Below are 14259 nucleotides of genomic sequence, written 5' to 3' on the forward strand. Positions count from 1 at the left end.
TATATCTTAGTCCATGGATGAAAGAGCTCTCATAAACTCCTCTTTAGTAGTGATCTACATAGCAAACGCAAACGCAGCGACGACGCACCTCCTCACATAGCGAATTCTCTCCTCGTGATCGTGCATCACCATGCAATAGTAAACAAGAGAGGAGGTGGCCCTCTTGTTTTCCTCTCACACTAGGGAGAGGCTCACGGTTGAAGGAGAGATGAGAAGGAGGAGATAGGTGGCCGGTGGCTATAGTGTTTAGCCTATGACTCATGAAGCCCCAACTCCTATCCATAGAGGGCTCATGTTGCTACCCATAATGGATCTGCCTTAATGAGTATTAGATCCTTATCCAATAACCACTGTAAGCTCTATTGGGTCACACCGAATTGATCCATTAATACAAGGGCTTATTGGATATCATATATCCAATCTTTTATTCATCGCGTTGTCCACCATATGTGTGTGACTCTCGAGGCCCAATACTGAGTTAGTCGTGAGTTGTACTTATCAGAACTCCTTTTGACTTATAACTCCTTATAACTCAATGAATTATTATCTCTATATTATTTCACTCAACTCATTGACTATGGACGTACTAGACTACTACGTCATAGTCCCCAAATGGTACAAGGGGATCTAATCCATTAGACATGTTTGCTCTTACTTACTGTGTATCTATAATCCCTCATATATCTAATATCATATAGATCATATACCAAGTATGGTATTATCAAGTCCATGTGAAATCGATCCGAGTCTCACTTTTATTGGATTCTCCCGGAGAACTCATTTTCTCTTAATTTGAGTCTCGCTCTTATTAGATTCTCTCAATCTGATTGATCCTGGCTAGAGATTTCCTTAATGAGAGCACACTGGATATTCCTCTTATGATATTGAAAGTGAATAATCCTTTATTGACACTCAATTACCTTTGTATGGTTGGTTATCATTTCCAATTATCGTTTATACTAGATCTGAAACCTCCAAGCCTATAAGTTCGGTATCAAAGAATGAAGTACTCAAATAAGGCGTCATTAATGTCTCAAGTCTAAGAACCAAATACATAACTAGGACTACGAAATTACTGTTTGACGATAAGATATCATTAATCATCCAACATTCTATAAGCGGATTATTCAGTGAACTCATTCTCTAATAAGCATCTATACTATATCACTAGTGTCCATACATAAGCAGCTAAGACACCAGCTACCTCCATCATATGGATATATATATAATACACCAATCTGTCCGGTTACCTCGTATGGACAGGTATATAGAAGGAAAGCGACATGACACTCTCCTTCTAGTAGTAAAATGATGATGAAAGATATCGATGACATCTCTATTAGCCCGCAATTAGGGCCCATGTGAGCAAGAGGTCAGGTGGGCTTCTCGGATGTGCACTCCAAAATCTACATGTACAAAAACCAATGTTGAGTGGTTTCTTGATCCGATCTCTTTGATGATTAAGTTAGTTACTAATAATGGTGGAGTAATCTTGATGAATAGTCACTGACCTTTGTTTCTATGACCTGATCGATATTTTATAATAGCTTTAACTTGGGCTGAGTCACCAAATGCAATGCCCATATCCATATTAGAGCAAATATTTCACCTATCACTAATGAAATCAGAATGGACGAAATGTCCTGCTTCAATCTTTTTAGTGACAATGTTGAAAATAGTTATGAAAGTTAATCCAATAATATTGTAATAGATTACTTCTATGTGACCATAATCGTTTCTGCATCGAATAATTAAACTTACATCAATTACCTATCATCAAGGAGTTAAACACTGATAATAGTTTGTATTTTTTTTGCTTTTCATTCTTACATTGCAAACTAATTTCTTACTTTCACTATGCTTACGAACGTATTTTCAAGTTAACATCTTTTCGATCGATTTTCATCGAATAAGAATTTTTAAACCGACGTGATTTTATCGTAAACACTAATTCACCACACCCCCTCCCCCCCCCCCCCCCCCCCCCCCTCTCGATTTCGGTCTAAACAACATCGAGGTGGGTTGTGGGAGGAGCCGAGGCAGGCTCCTCTTTCGCTCATCGTCAAGGTGGTCAGTGATGCCTCCGCCCAACCTTCCCATGTTGCCAAACCTGCCCCTCCTCTTTTGCTCATTTCGAGGTTGTCTATGGGAGGACCCAAGGCGAGCTCCTCTTTCGCTCGTTGTCGTCGAGGTAGGCTCCTCTTTTGCTCATTGTCGTAGTGGTTTGCAGCACCTTGGCGCTTGCAGATCTACGCGCCTTGGTGTTAGTCAAGGAGGTCACCTTGAATACTGTTTGAGGAGGTTGTCGCCTCAAGTGCTAGTCAAGGGACATATCTTGGTGGTATTTTCATGCTTAGCCTAAGAAATATGTTTTAGGCATACCTTAATGCCTAGCCTAAGGGAGACATCTCGAGCACTCGCTGAGGTCATTGCCTCGAGCACTGGCCGAGAAGGTTTTCTCAAGGGCTTGTTGAGGTGGTAATTGTCTCATGAGTGGTGCCTTGGATGATTGTTGGATGCTTACCTTAAGAGGGGTGTGCTAGATGTTGTTAAGATGCTCACCTCAAGAAGGGAGCATCGGATGCTTTTAGATGCTTTATCTTGATAAGGGCATATTAGGTTATTCCCACCATGCTATCATTGTAGACAAGTGCCTCAAGCTATATCGGTCATGTTATCATCATATAAGTATACCTCGGGCTATATCAATCATATTGTTTGTTGAATCTCAGATTTTGATGATGAAACCAATTGATAAAGTTATGATCTAATGTGTGTTTAAGTGACGTAGGACTAGCTTCGATCAGGAAAGATAAATCGATTAAAGAAGTAGATCAGAAGTTGGGTCGAAATGGAACATATCAGAAGATTGGACGTCGGACCGGAGGAAGATCGACGTGTCAGCAAAAGGCTTCGTGCCATGAAGTCAAGCATTGGGCCAAAAGGATCAAACATTACGCCAAGGAGATCGGGTGTTGTAGAGGTCAACATGTCAATTAAGCAATACGCCACAAGAGATAACAATACGCCGAAAGTTTGGATGAAGCACCGGATGAACCAATGACATGCCGGATAACTTAGTATTCTTTCTTATAATAATTTATCAAGATCGAAGTAGTTTAGAGGGATAATTAAGTTGGTTTTATGTGTAACCATGCCAACTCAATTAAGGATCAACTAGGCCCAAAGTGGGGCTATTTTGGACTAAGAGAAATGCTCATTCAATGACCCGAAGCCACGTTAGGCGATGGCACCACCGGAGCTGATGGTGGAACCACTTAAGGCTTGGCCTCCTAGGTGGTTTGGGCTGTGATACTGCCCAGACTAGGCGATGGTGCCACCAACCATAAATGGCTATCATGCGATGGTACCGCCTAGTGTCAGACTGATAGGTAGTGGTACTGCTAGTACCCCAAAGACCTAGGATGAGACCCTTTTAGGCTCTAAATTTGAATCTATTTGGGACCTATAAAAACCCCACTCATCCCTGCTCGATGAACACATCAATTGAGAGAAAAAAAAAAAAGAAAGGAAAACACTATTGTAGTATTATGAGAACTCCTCTCAAGATCTAAGTATTGGGTAAAGTTTAAGAGAGGGGTGAGTGGTTGTAAAGGTTATCTCCTAAATCTGTGAAAAGGAGAAAAGGGGTGTAAAAGGGTAGTTGATCTTCACCCATTGAAAGAAGATCGGTAGTGGAAGCTGGTGGCCTCGAGTGAAGAAGAATCGAGAGTGGATTTAGGTCATGACGACCAAACCACTATAAGTCTGGTTTACATTTACTTTAAGCTCTTTATTTTCATTACAAACTGATTTATTACTTTCACTACTCTTATGAACATGTTTTCAAGTTAAACTCTTTTTCGATATCGATTTTCATCGAATGAGAATTTTTAAACTATTATTTTTACGAAAGAACTAATTCACACCCCCCCCCTCCCTCTTAGTGTCGTCACAGTTCTAACAATTGGTATTGGAGCTAGGTTCTCTCTATTTGGTTTAACACCCAAGAGAGATGACTTTTTTTAGCTTTCAAGATGGTTACTCTATCATTCATCCTCCTATGTTCAATGAGACGGACTATACATATTGAAAAATTCACATACGGATTTTCTTACTTTCTATAAACTTCGATTTATAGAATATCGTTGAAAATGGTTTTGAAAAGTCTTCCAAACCAATTAACAAATGGAATGATTTGGAGAAGAATACTTTTTCTTTGAACGCTAAAACTAAATACTTTATTTTATACTTTAGATAAAAATGAGTTTAATCAAATTTTAATTTCTGAAATTGCACATAACATTTGACACACTTGAAATCGCACATGAAGGTACGAGTAGAGTTAAAGATTCTAAAATTAATCTTTTGATAAATGATTGTGAACTATTTCAAATGAAGCCAAGCAAAATCATTTTTGATATGTACACCTATTTTACGGATGTCGTTAATAACTTAAAAGCTCTCGACAAATATTTTTCGAATCTTGAACTTGTTAATAAAATTTTACGATCTCTTTCTAAAAATTGAGATTCGAAAGTAACTGCAATACAAAAGGCAAAAGACTTAAACAAGTTTTCACTTGAAGAACTTATCGGGTCTTTGGTGACCTATGAAATGACTTGTGTGGCATATGACAAACTTGAGAACAACCTTTCAAAGAATATGAAGGATTTTGCACTTAGAACAAAAGAAGACCACTCGAGCGAAAGCTCAAGTGAAGATGAACTTGATCTCCTAACAACAAAGTTTAAAAAGTTCATAAAACAAGAATAAAAAAATAAATATGAACTTAAAAAGAAGAGGTTGTGAAAGAAGAATAAGACACTCAAGGCGACTTGAGACAAATCGAGTACCTCCGAAGATGAGGAGCAAACCAACAAAGACAAAGTGGTGAACTATGCCTTGGTGGCTCTCGACGATGAGGTAAATGACTCACTCGAAACCTCTTTACCTTACGATGAAATTACTTGAGTTATTTGATGATTTTAAATTAGTTAGTAAGAAATAAAAAAAAAATTCATGCTTATCTTTCTAGTAATTTTGAAAAATTAAAAATGAGCGTGACTATTGCATGTTAACTTCTTACACTAAATGCAATGAGTTAGATTCAGAAGGAAAATGTATTACTACAACAAACAGAATGATTTTGATTGAAAATACTTTATGTTTAATGAAATCATGCTTGATGATTTAATGATGCATAATGATTTGTAGTAATGATGATTTTTTTGTGATTTATGGTTTATTGATAACTCTTGTGATAAATCTTGTTTTTTGTTTTTAAACAATGATGTATGTTTTTATTTGGGATAAAAGACAAATGTATGCTTGTATGAAATAATTTATATAAATTGAAATAAAAAAAAGGGGGAATGCATTATTCTTGAAAATGTCTCTATCCCTAAAAGCTTTGGTGATTTTTCAATAAGAGATTGACGAATCTAGTTATGTCATTTAGAATCTCTTGAAAGTAATTTTGATGATTTGACAAATTGAATGAGTTGAAAATAATGATGAATGTTTTGAAAATAAATGTTTGTATCATGTTTGATGATTTTACATTTTGAAATTATGCATGATAAGTTGAAGTTATGATGGTTTAAAAAAAATATTTATTTATATATATGAATCGATAATCTTTTTATCACATAAATCATTATTCCTTCACTTGATGACTAGATATTTCTTATGTATGAACTAATTTTTCTTTTCTTCTTATCATTTACTAAAGAGGAAAATTTTCCAAACGAATCATGATTTTTCAAAATTATAACTTAAATTTTTTATGATTTGTGATGAATTGAGATATATTATACAGGAATCAAGATCCTTTATGCGTTCCCTCATGACTCTTTTTGTTATAGGAAAGTTTTTATCTATATCACGATCTTGAATTCTCGATATTTAATACTTAAGATTTTTTTTATAAATCAAGATCTTTGATCTCCTAACGTTTCTTTTCATTGTTTACTAAAAGAGAGATTTGTTAAAATAAATTATGTCTTTTGGTATTCATGACTTAATCCTTCATGATATTTGGTATTATATCTTTCATAACATGATTCCTTTATATTTATAACTTATATGCCTCGTGTAATGATTGAAATATTTTACATTATTGTATTCTTCCCTTCCTTTTTTATAATAATAAATAGGGAGAGAAAGTTACTATCTTGCATATGTCAAGAAAAGTAAATTGGTAGCTTGCAAAGAAAGGTTAAGCTACTAATTTTGAAAATAACAAATTAGTAGCTTACACATCTCCAAGGAGAAAGTCTTCCTAGCTTGCTCATCATAAAAATTAGTGAAAAGGTGCTAGCTTGCACATTATAAAGAGAAGCAAAAATATATTATCTCAAGAGAAGCAAAAACTTTACCAAACTTACACATCTCAAAAGAAAATTATTAGCTTGCACATTCCAAGTAGAAGCAAATATTACTAATTTTCACATCTCTAAAACTTGCTAGTTTGTATGTTCTAAAGTGATGATATATGCAATGATATTTCAAAAACTTGAAATTATGTAATGATTTGAAATTATGTCTCAAAAATAGCTAGTTGCACTTCTCCTTTTTGTTGATGACAAAGGGAGAGAAGATATGATGATGATGTATAAATTATGATGATAATCATACATGGGATGATGTACTTGGATATTTTGATTATGCATAATTTTATATTACATGTAATAATATGATTAATTAGTTCTTTCAATATTCATGATGCATGCAATGGTAAAATACTTATAATTCTATGAATTCAAGAGTTCTATCGATATGGCATATTGATAGGGGGAGTTTAGTTAAACTCCGTCATCAATTGGTTGCCATCATCAAAAAGGGGAAGATTGTTGAATCTCAAATTTTGATGATGAAACCAATTGATAAAGTTATGATCTAATGTGCATTTAAGTGACATAGGATTAGCTTCGATCAGGGAAGATAAATCAATTAAAGTAATAGAATTAGAAGTTGTGCCGGAATAGAACATGTTAGAACATTGGACGTCGGAACGGAGAAAGGTCGATGTGCCAACAGAAGGCTTCGTGCCATAAATTTGGGCATTGGGCCAGAAGGATCGGATATTGCGCTAAGGAGATTAGGTGTTGCGGAGGTCAACATACCGATTGGGCAATACACCATAAGAGAGGATGATGCACCGAAGGTTCGGACGATGCGCCGGATAAACCAATGACATGCTAGATAACTTAGTATTCTTGCTTGTAATAATATGTCAAGATCGATGTATTTTAGAGGGCTAATTGAGTTGGTTTTGAGTATAACAATGCCAACTCAATTAGGGGTCAATTGGGCCCAAAATGGGACTATTTTAGGCCAAGAGAAGGCCCATTCAGTGACCCGAAGCCACATCAAGCGATGGCACCCTCGGAACTAGTGGTGAGATTGCCCAGTGTCAGACTGGTAGGCGATGGTACCGCCCAGTGTTAGTGTGTTAGGCAGTGGTACCACCCAGTGTCAGACGGGTAGGCGGTGGTACCGCTAGTACCCCCGAAGACCGGGATGAGACCCTTTTAAGTTCCAAATTTGAATTCATTTAAGGCCTATAAAAACCCCACTCATCGCTACTCGGTAAACACATCAACTGAGAGCAAAAAGGAAGGAAAACACTGTTGTAATATTGTGAGAACTCCTCTCAATCTCTAAGTGTTAGGTGAAGTTTAAGAGAGGGGTGAGTGGTTGTAAAGATTATCTTCTAGACTTGTGAAAAGGAGAAAAGGGGTGCAAAAGGGTAATTGATCTTCGCTCATTGAAAAAAGATCGGTAGTGAAAGTCGATAGCCTCAAGTAAAAAGGAATCGGGAGTGGATATAGGTTATGATGACTAAACCACTAAAAATCTTGTTTGCATTTACTTTAAGCTCTTCATTTTCATTACAAACTGATTTTTTACTTTCACTACGCTTACGAACGTGTTTTCAAGTTAAACTTTTTTCCGATATCGGTTTTCATTGAACGAGAATTTTCAAACCGTCATTTTTACAAAAGCACTAATTCACCCCTCCCCCTCTTAGTATCATCATGGTTCTAACATTGTCATCATAGAGGAGCGCTTCGAGACATGTCGATCTCACTGTCATCATAGAGAGGCACTTCAAATCATGTCAACCGTGTTATCATCATAAGGGGCTCTTCGAACCATGTTAATTGCACCGTCTCCTTATAGGAGCACTTCGGGTTGTATTAGATATGCTATCGTCATAGAGGAGCGCTTCCGGTCATGTTGGTCATATTATCATCGCAGTGGAGTGCTTTGTGTCATGTCGGATGCGTTGTTATCATAGAGGAGTGCTTCGAACCGTGTCGACTATACTATTATCATAAAGGAGCATTTTGGGTCATGTTGACCACCCTATGATGGTAAAAGTGTTGCTCGAGTCATGTCAATGGGCTAACGCTCTTGCGAAATGACGCTTTCCTTCTAATAGTAAAATGATGATGAAAGATGTCAGTGACATCTCTATTAGCCCACAATTAAGGCCCATGTGAGCAAGAGGTCAAGTGGGCTTCTCCAATGTGCACTCCAAAATTGATCCATATAAAAACCAATGATTTCTTGATACGATCTCTTTGATGATTAAATTAGTTACTAATATTGGGTGAAGTAATCTTGATGAATAGTCACTAACCTTGATTTCTATAATAGATTTAACTTGGGCTGAGTCACCGCATGAGGTGCCCATATCCATATCCATATTAGAGCAAATATTTCACTTATCACTAATGAAATCAGAACGGACGAAATGTCCTGCTTCAATCTTTTTAAGTGACAAAGTTGAAAATAGTTGTGAAAGTTAATCCAATAATGTTGGAACAGATTACTCCTATGCGACCATAACCTTCTCATGTTTCTACATCGTACTGAATCATTAAACTTACTTCAATTACCTGTTTTTTCTTTTTCCTTATTTTTGATAGATGTTTATGAGGACGTCTGCATCATCCATCGTGACTGTGTTGTGGGCAGTGACATTTACTTGGGGACATAGTGGGGTTTGAGGTTCCTATTTCGAAACAGTAGATGTATAAATTCATGTTCTTGTCATGTGGTCACCAGCAATGTCTGGTGTGCCATCACAGTTCACTTAGGCTCAATGGTAACTCCATCAGCAAGTTAATATCCTGCCACCAACAAATGCAAGGCGGTCCGGACCACTCAGATTCTTAAAACATTAAGAACAGATGGAAAAGAAAATTGCTATGTTGGTATTTCTGAAACTAAAACAATGAGAGAAATGAGAGCTGATGAACAAACTATCCTGCATTAGAGGTCTAGTTCATATATGGGCTTAGACAAATTAGACCGTTTGAACTCAAATCAAAGAAATTAAAGAAATAGAGAGAGAAAGGATAAAATGTGAGGAAGAGAAAAAAATAGATCGTGTAGCGTGCGGCGGTGTGCAAAGAAAAAAAGGAGAGAGAAAGATTAGGTTTCTGAGTTTTCTGCTTGACGATCGGTGGCCAAACGTTATCAGTTTTGGCTCGAAGAATCCTTGTAGTAAACTCTACAATCCTAACGATGTTGATCTGCAGTTTACCTCTCTAAGATACTTTCCTGCTATATCCACTTTGTGAGATCTAGAATTCTCTTTTGAGGATATCCTATATGATGATATGCTAGAACCAAGATTCATGTTCTTGATGTTATTCTGATCCTCTAGTTATTTTAGAGAAGATCTACTGTAAACCTGTTATCATTATTATTGATAGTGGAAGTTTGAGGTAGACTATGATCTCGTGGTTTTTCCCACATTGAGTTTTCCACGTTAAAAGATTTAGTCTCACTGTGTGATTGAAGTTTTGCTCTATTATTTATGTTATGCTGGTTGATATTTTCATTTGGATATCAAGTTAGTATTTTGATGAGAAACCCATTTTGATACACAAAGAGGGAAAAAAATATTTCGCTTTAATAGGTTTTCGTAATGGACTTCAAACAAGAAAAGACGAAACCAAAGATGTATTGCTTTACGGATTCATGTTTTACATGTTACCGAAATCCAAGTTTTGCAGCCATGAATCCATGTGCTGTCATCGATGGATGCAAGTGTATTTTGTGTGTGGAAATAGCTGGCAAGAGAGGAAGCTGGACCAACAACACATTGCAGGTGATGTTAGGTTACTGTCTCCCATATTTCTTCATGGTAGGTTCCTGGAGACCTTCTTGCGGACCCAAAGCGTTTCCCTTTTCCATTTGCAAACCTGAAAAGAGAATCAGATCTGCCAGAAACCAGATTTGTTCAGGTGACAAACATCAGACACCTGAAGAAATCATGAACATTGCAACTATCTTAGGACACAGAGAATAGTGGTGTTGACGACTGGCTGATTCAACATGCTCTCCACCAACAAAAGTGGGAGATTGATTATTTATACCCATTTAAAGCTTCATTACTGACTACATGTTCTGATACATCTGGAGATGTTAATATTTTTTTTTGGAGAAGACTTCCATCCCCACAACTTGGAGACTCATTGGATAACAGGTTAATCATTTAGAACAATTTAAAGAACAGATTCTTTCCATCAAAAGCATGATACAGTTATTGGAAACTTTCTGAAGATTGTGTTGGAATTAAACTTAAGTTCAAGTGTATTCATTTCATCAAAAGAAAAATTCATTGCATCAAATCTAGAAGAAAAAATAAATTAAATTGATTATTGGTTCTTGAAATGATTTCTTGAAAAAGAATGATTCATCTTTTAAATATAATTAATATAATATATTTTTAGAAACTATATAAACCTCATATGTTGGATCATAAAACAGAGTTTCTGAAATTGTAAAGAGTTTTTCTTAAGAGAAATATAGAAGATTAAAGTTTGTCCTACTCTTTCTCTGTCTAATAACTCTATCCCTTCTTCCTATCGAGATCAACAGATTGAATGTGAGAAGATGTGTTGCATTGCAATGGTCACAAGGTATTTCTACTTCTTCATATATTGGGATTGAGAGTACCAATCACTTCTCCCTCGAAGATTTCTGGTTCTGTAGCTGCTTCAATCTTCTCCCAAGGATGGATGAACAGATAACAAATATACTGACTGAAGCATGTTGCTTTTTCTTAATGCTCTCTCCTTGTCCATCTTTGCTGCTGCTACATTCTTGCACATATAAACTATTACTTCTGTAATGCTAGATTGTCATGCATTCCACCAAAAAGGACAATCTTCATCACATCATCTGCTTATACTTTTCGTCTAAATGCTGTCTTTGAACTGCTCAAATCCATAGAATGGACTAAAAGCTGGTTGACTAAGATGATGAATACTTTGTGATGATAATAGTAATTATGATAAGACTCGACTGACGTCAGATGACGTCTCACGCAACAACACCTGATCAATGCAGATCGGAACGTCGACCGAGACATATTAACATCCTGCTAAAGCTCAATTCTTCACGTCACGTCAACACAAAATCAGACGCTACCAGCTTGCTCCCTGCAAGCGGGCAGCTCAGGAAGCAGTATGCTTCCCTATAAATATCCTCTCGTTCATTAGAAAAGAGAGGGAGACAGACACACAAAAACACTTCTTCATCTGAAACCCCCTCCACATCTGCTAACTTGATCGTCGGAGGGGTCGGGCCGAGCGCCTCGGCCCGACCTTTGTGTAGGTGCGAAGCCGAAGGTCCCCTCCGGACGCGCAGGCGAGGAGTTCCTGCCCGGAGGAGACGGCTACACCGTCTCGATCGGACACCGCACTCGACCGCCTCAGCAGCCTCGAGGAACGTCCCAGGGAGATCCCCGTCATCCGGATTCGAACCGAGCCGCGTCGGCCCCGAGACCACGGCTCAAAGTTGTTTCCCACAACACTTTGTCAAAAAGCATGCTTCATTTGTCAGTTAAAACCTTTGTCATGGAGTCTAGTTGTGCCCTCGGACCAGTAGATCTTTATAGTCTGAACCCAGTTCATTTGTAATGAAGAAAACGAAGATTCTAGCACCTGGCAGAACTCTACGGAAGAAAGAACCATGACCAAGAACAAAATAGGTAATCCATCATCTTACATGCAGATTGCAATGGACAGTTGTCATGGAAAGACTGCAACAATGGCAGCACACCAATATCAGGTCAGAGGCTCGTAGATTGAGATTTGGTGCCAACTTCATGACTCATAGCGGCGACCAGCTTCTCCTTTGTCAACTGCTCGGCACCAGGCGACCTGACGACGAACGTGTGCGTCACCTTGTCATCACTCACGACGACCTTCGAATCCACCACGTCGATTTGTGAGTCCCCGAAAGCTTGGATGACTCCTGCGATGGGATGCGTGGCCAATGGGCAGCTCACTCGGACGAGTAGCTCATCGTGGAGTGAGTCCACATCGATCTGGGGGGGATGCGTGCGGCTGTTCTGTTCCATGGATGCCGGTTCACCCAGCATCTCCCTCTCCGCCTCCATCTCCTTGAGCTTCCTCTGCAGCTCAGTGATGTACGATATGGCGTCACCGAGCAAGGATGCCTTGTCCATCTTCGAGATGTTGGGCACCACGGATCTTAGTGCGTAGAACCGCTGGTTGAGCTTCTCCCTCCTTTGCCGCTCGGCCTCCACATGGTTGAGGGGCTCCTCTCTCCCGTTTGCGGGCTTGCGGCCCCTCTTTCTCGGCCTCCTCTCCTCCGTCGTGCCCGGTTTCTCTCCATTGCGCGACGCCTCGGCATCTGAGAGCACAAATTCTAGCGATTCCAAGCGACCTATCGGCATTGCTCGGGAACTAGTACTGCTGCCACCGAAGTCGATCTGCTTCGGCTGTGCACGCTGTCGCGGCTGCTGTTGCTGGTGTCGGTGGTGCTTCTGAGACTGGAATTGGCTCATCACGGTTTCCTCCATGACGACGCCATTGCCGTGATGCGGATACGCCCTGTGAACCGGCGTCGCTTCCTCTAGGTTGTGGTTTAGATTCCAACCGAGCAGGTTGGCGCCGGCCCCGTGCGGCGTCTCGTGGTGATGTTCGGCAATGGAAGTAGGGACCTTCATGTTCATCTGTGCCGGCGCGGCGTTCAAATCCTTCCCGAAGATCTTTGTGTGATCCCAGGCGTCGCCGCCGAACCGAAAACACGATGTCGAACACGCAGTGGCGCCGCCGCTTTCCATGTCGCATGCCGTTGCTGCTGTCCCTTTGCTCAGGCCGTGGACGAACACGGCCTTGATCCTCTGCAGTTCATCTGGGCTTTCCGAAACGGAATCCATGGAGGCCAGCTCGAGCACGCCGGTGTCGAACGGTACGAGCACGACGGTCCGGAAGCCGGCGGTCCTGGCGAGAGAGGCCCGGACAAAGTAATCGGCGCCCGCGAACGCTGACTCCGGGATCCAGAGGTGCTTCTGGGAGAGAAGAGACCTCCCCGGCGCGCCCTCGCCGGGGGCGAACGAGAAGTACATGGACGCCAGGAAGTACATCTCGGGGTCGGCCACCTGGTCGAGGCGGAGCGCGTAGTTCTCGTCGTCGGAGCCACCGGAGAGCACGTGGAGCCTCTCGAGCACACGCTTCCGCATCCGCTGGAGGGTGGTTCTGCCGCGGGGGTCGTCGTCGTCGGCGCGGCCGCCGAGCTCGCGGCAGTGGCCGTCACCCCATCCGAGGACGAACTCGCCGAACCGGGACCGGGAGATCTGCCAGAAGACGGCTAAGGCCCACGGCGAGCCACGGGCCTCGACGAGGTTCTGGAGCTTGATCTGGAGGTCGGGGACGCCGCTGCCGACGGTGGCGAGCTGGTCGGAGGGCGAGGCATGGCTGGCTGCGAGGAGGTAGTCGAGGGCCCGACCACCGAGGACTTCCACCGCCATCGCCCGGTCCTCTTCGGACCACGGTGAGCTCATCCCCGTCTTCCACCTCATCGACTTCTGCAGCAAGGCAAATCAAGATGAGAACTCGATTCAACTGAACAAGCCGAAAGGCTTTGCCCATCTCTAATAGGAGACAAGGAAGCGCATGGAAAACGAGGATCATACGGAGGCACACTTGCGGCGAAACCTATGCGAAATGGCGCCCGGGAAGGATGAAGATAACGGAGAAGCGAGTGGGCGAGTAGACGGTCGTATATAAACGTGCGGGCGGAACACGATGGCAATTCGTATACAAAACATCTTGTAAATAGTATCGTGAAATTCCAGAGCCACAGCCGTCGGTTGGCGGAACTCGACGACCCATCGACAACGCATCCGACCGTCCATTCCACTCTGGGGCATCCCGCAGTTGGAAGAGGTCCTAATCCGTCACGAGCCGGGACGTGGATGGATGC

The 14259-nt window shown here is 40.8% G+C and overlaps 1 protein-coding gene across 1 annotated transcript; it reads right to left on the reverse strand.

Moving 5' to 3' along the window:
• Positions 1-12004: 12004 nt before the first annotated feature.
• Positions 12005-14005, reverse strand: LOC135598268 (transcription factor MTB1-like). Its single transcript, XM_065091801.1, has 2 exons — positions 13970-14005; positions 12005-13861 (listed from the first exon to the last, which is right to left on the reverse strand). The coding sequence occupies exon 2, from the start codon at positions 13853-13855 to the stop codon at positions 12098-12100; it is 1758 nt and encodes a 585-aa protein (XP_064947873.1). The 5' UTR covers positions 13856-13861; positions 13970-14005; the 3' UTR covers positions 12005-12097.
• Positions 14006-14259: the final 254 nt, after the last annotated feature.

This window comes from Musa acuminata, chromosome BXJ2-1 (assembly GCF_036884655.1).
Source record: "Musa acuminata AAA Group cultivar baxijiao chromosome BXJ2-1, Cavendish_Baxijiao_AAA, whole genome shotgun sequence".
NCBI lineage: Eukaryota > Viridiplantae > Streptophyta > Magnoliopsida > Zingiberales > Musaceae > Musa > Musa acuminata.

Coding starts and splice junctions, on each gene's coding strand:
- LOC135598268 (XM_065091801.1), bottom strand. CDS start 13,855: ATGAGGTGGAAGACGGGGATGAGCTCACCGTGGTCCGAAGAGGACCGG.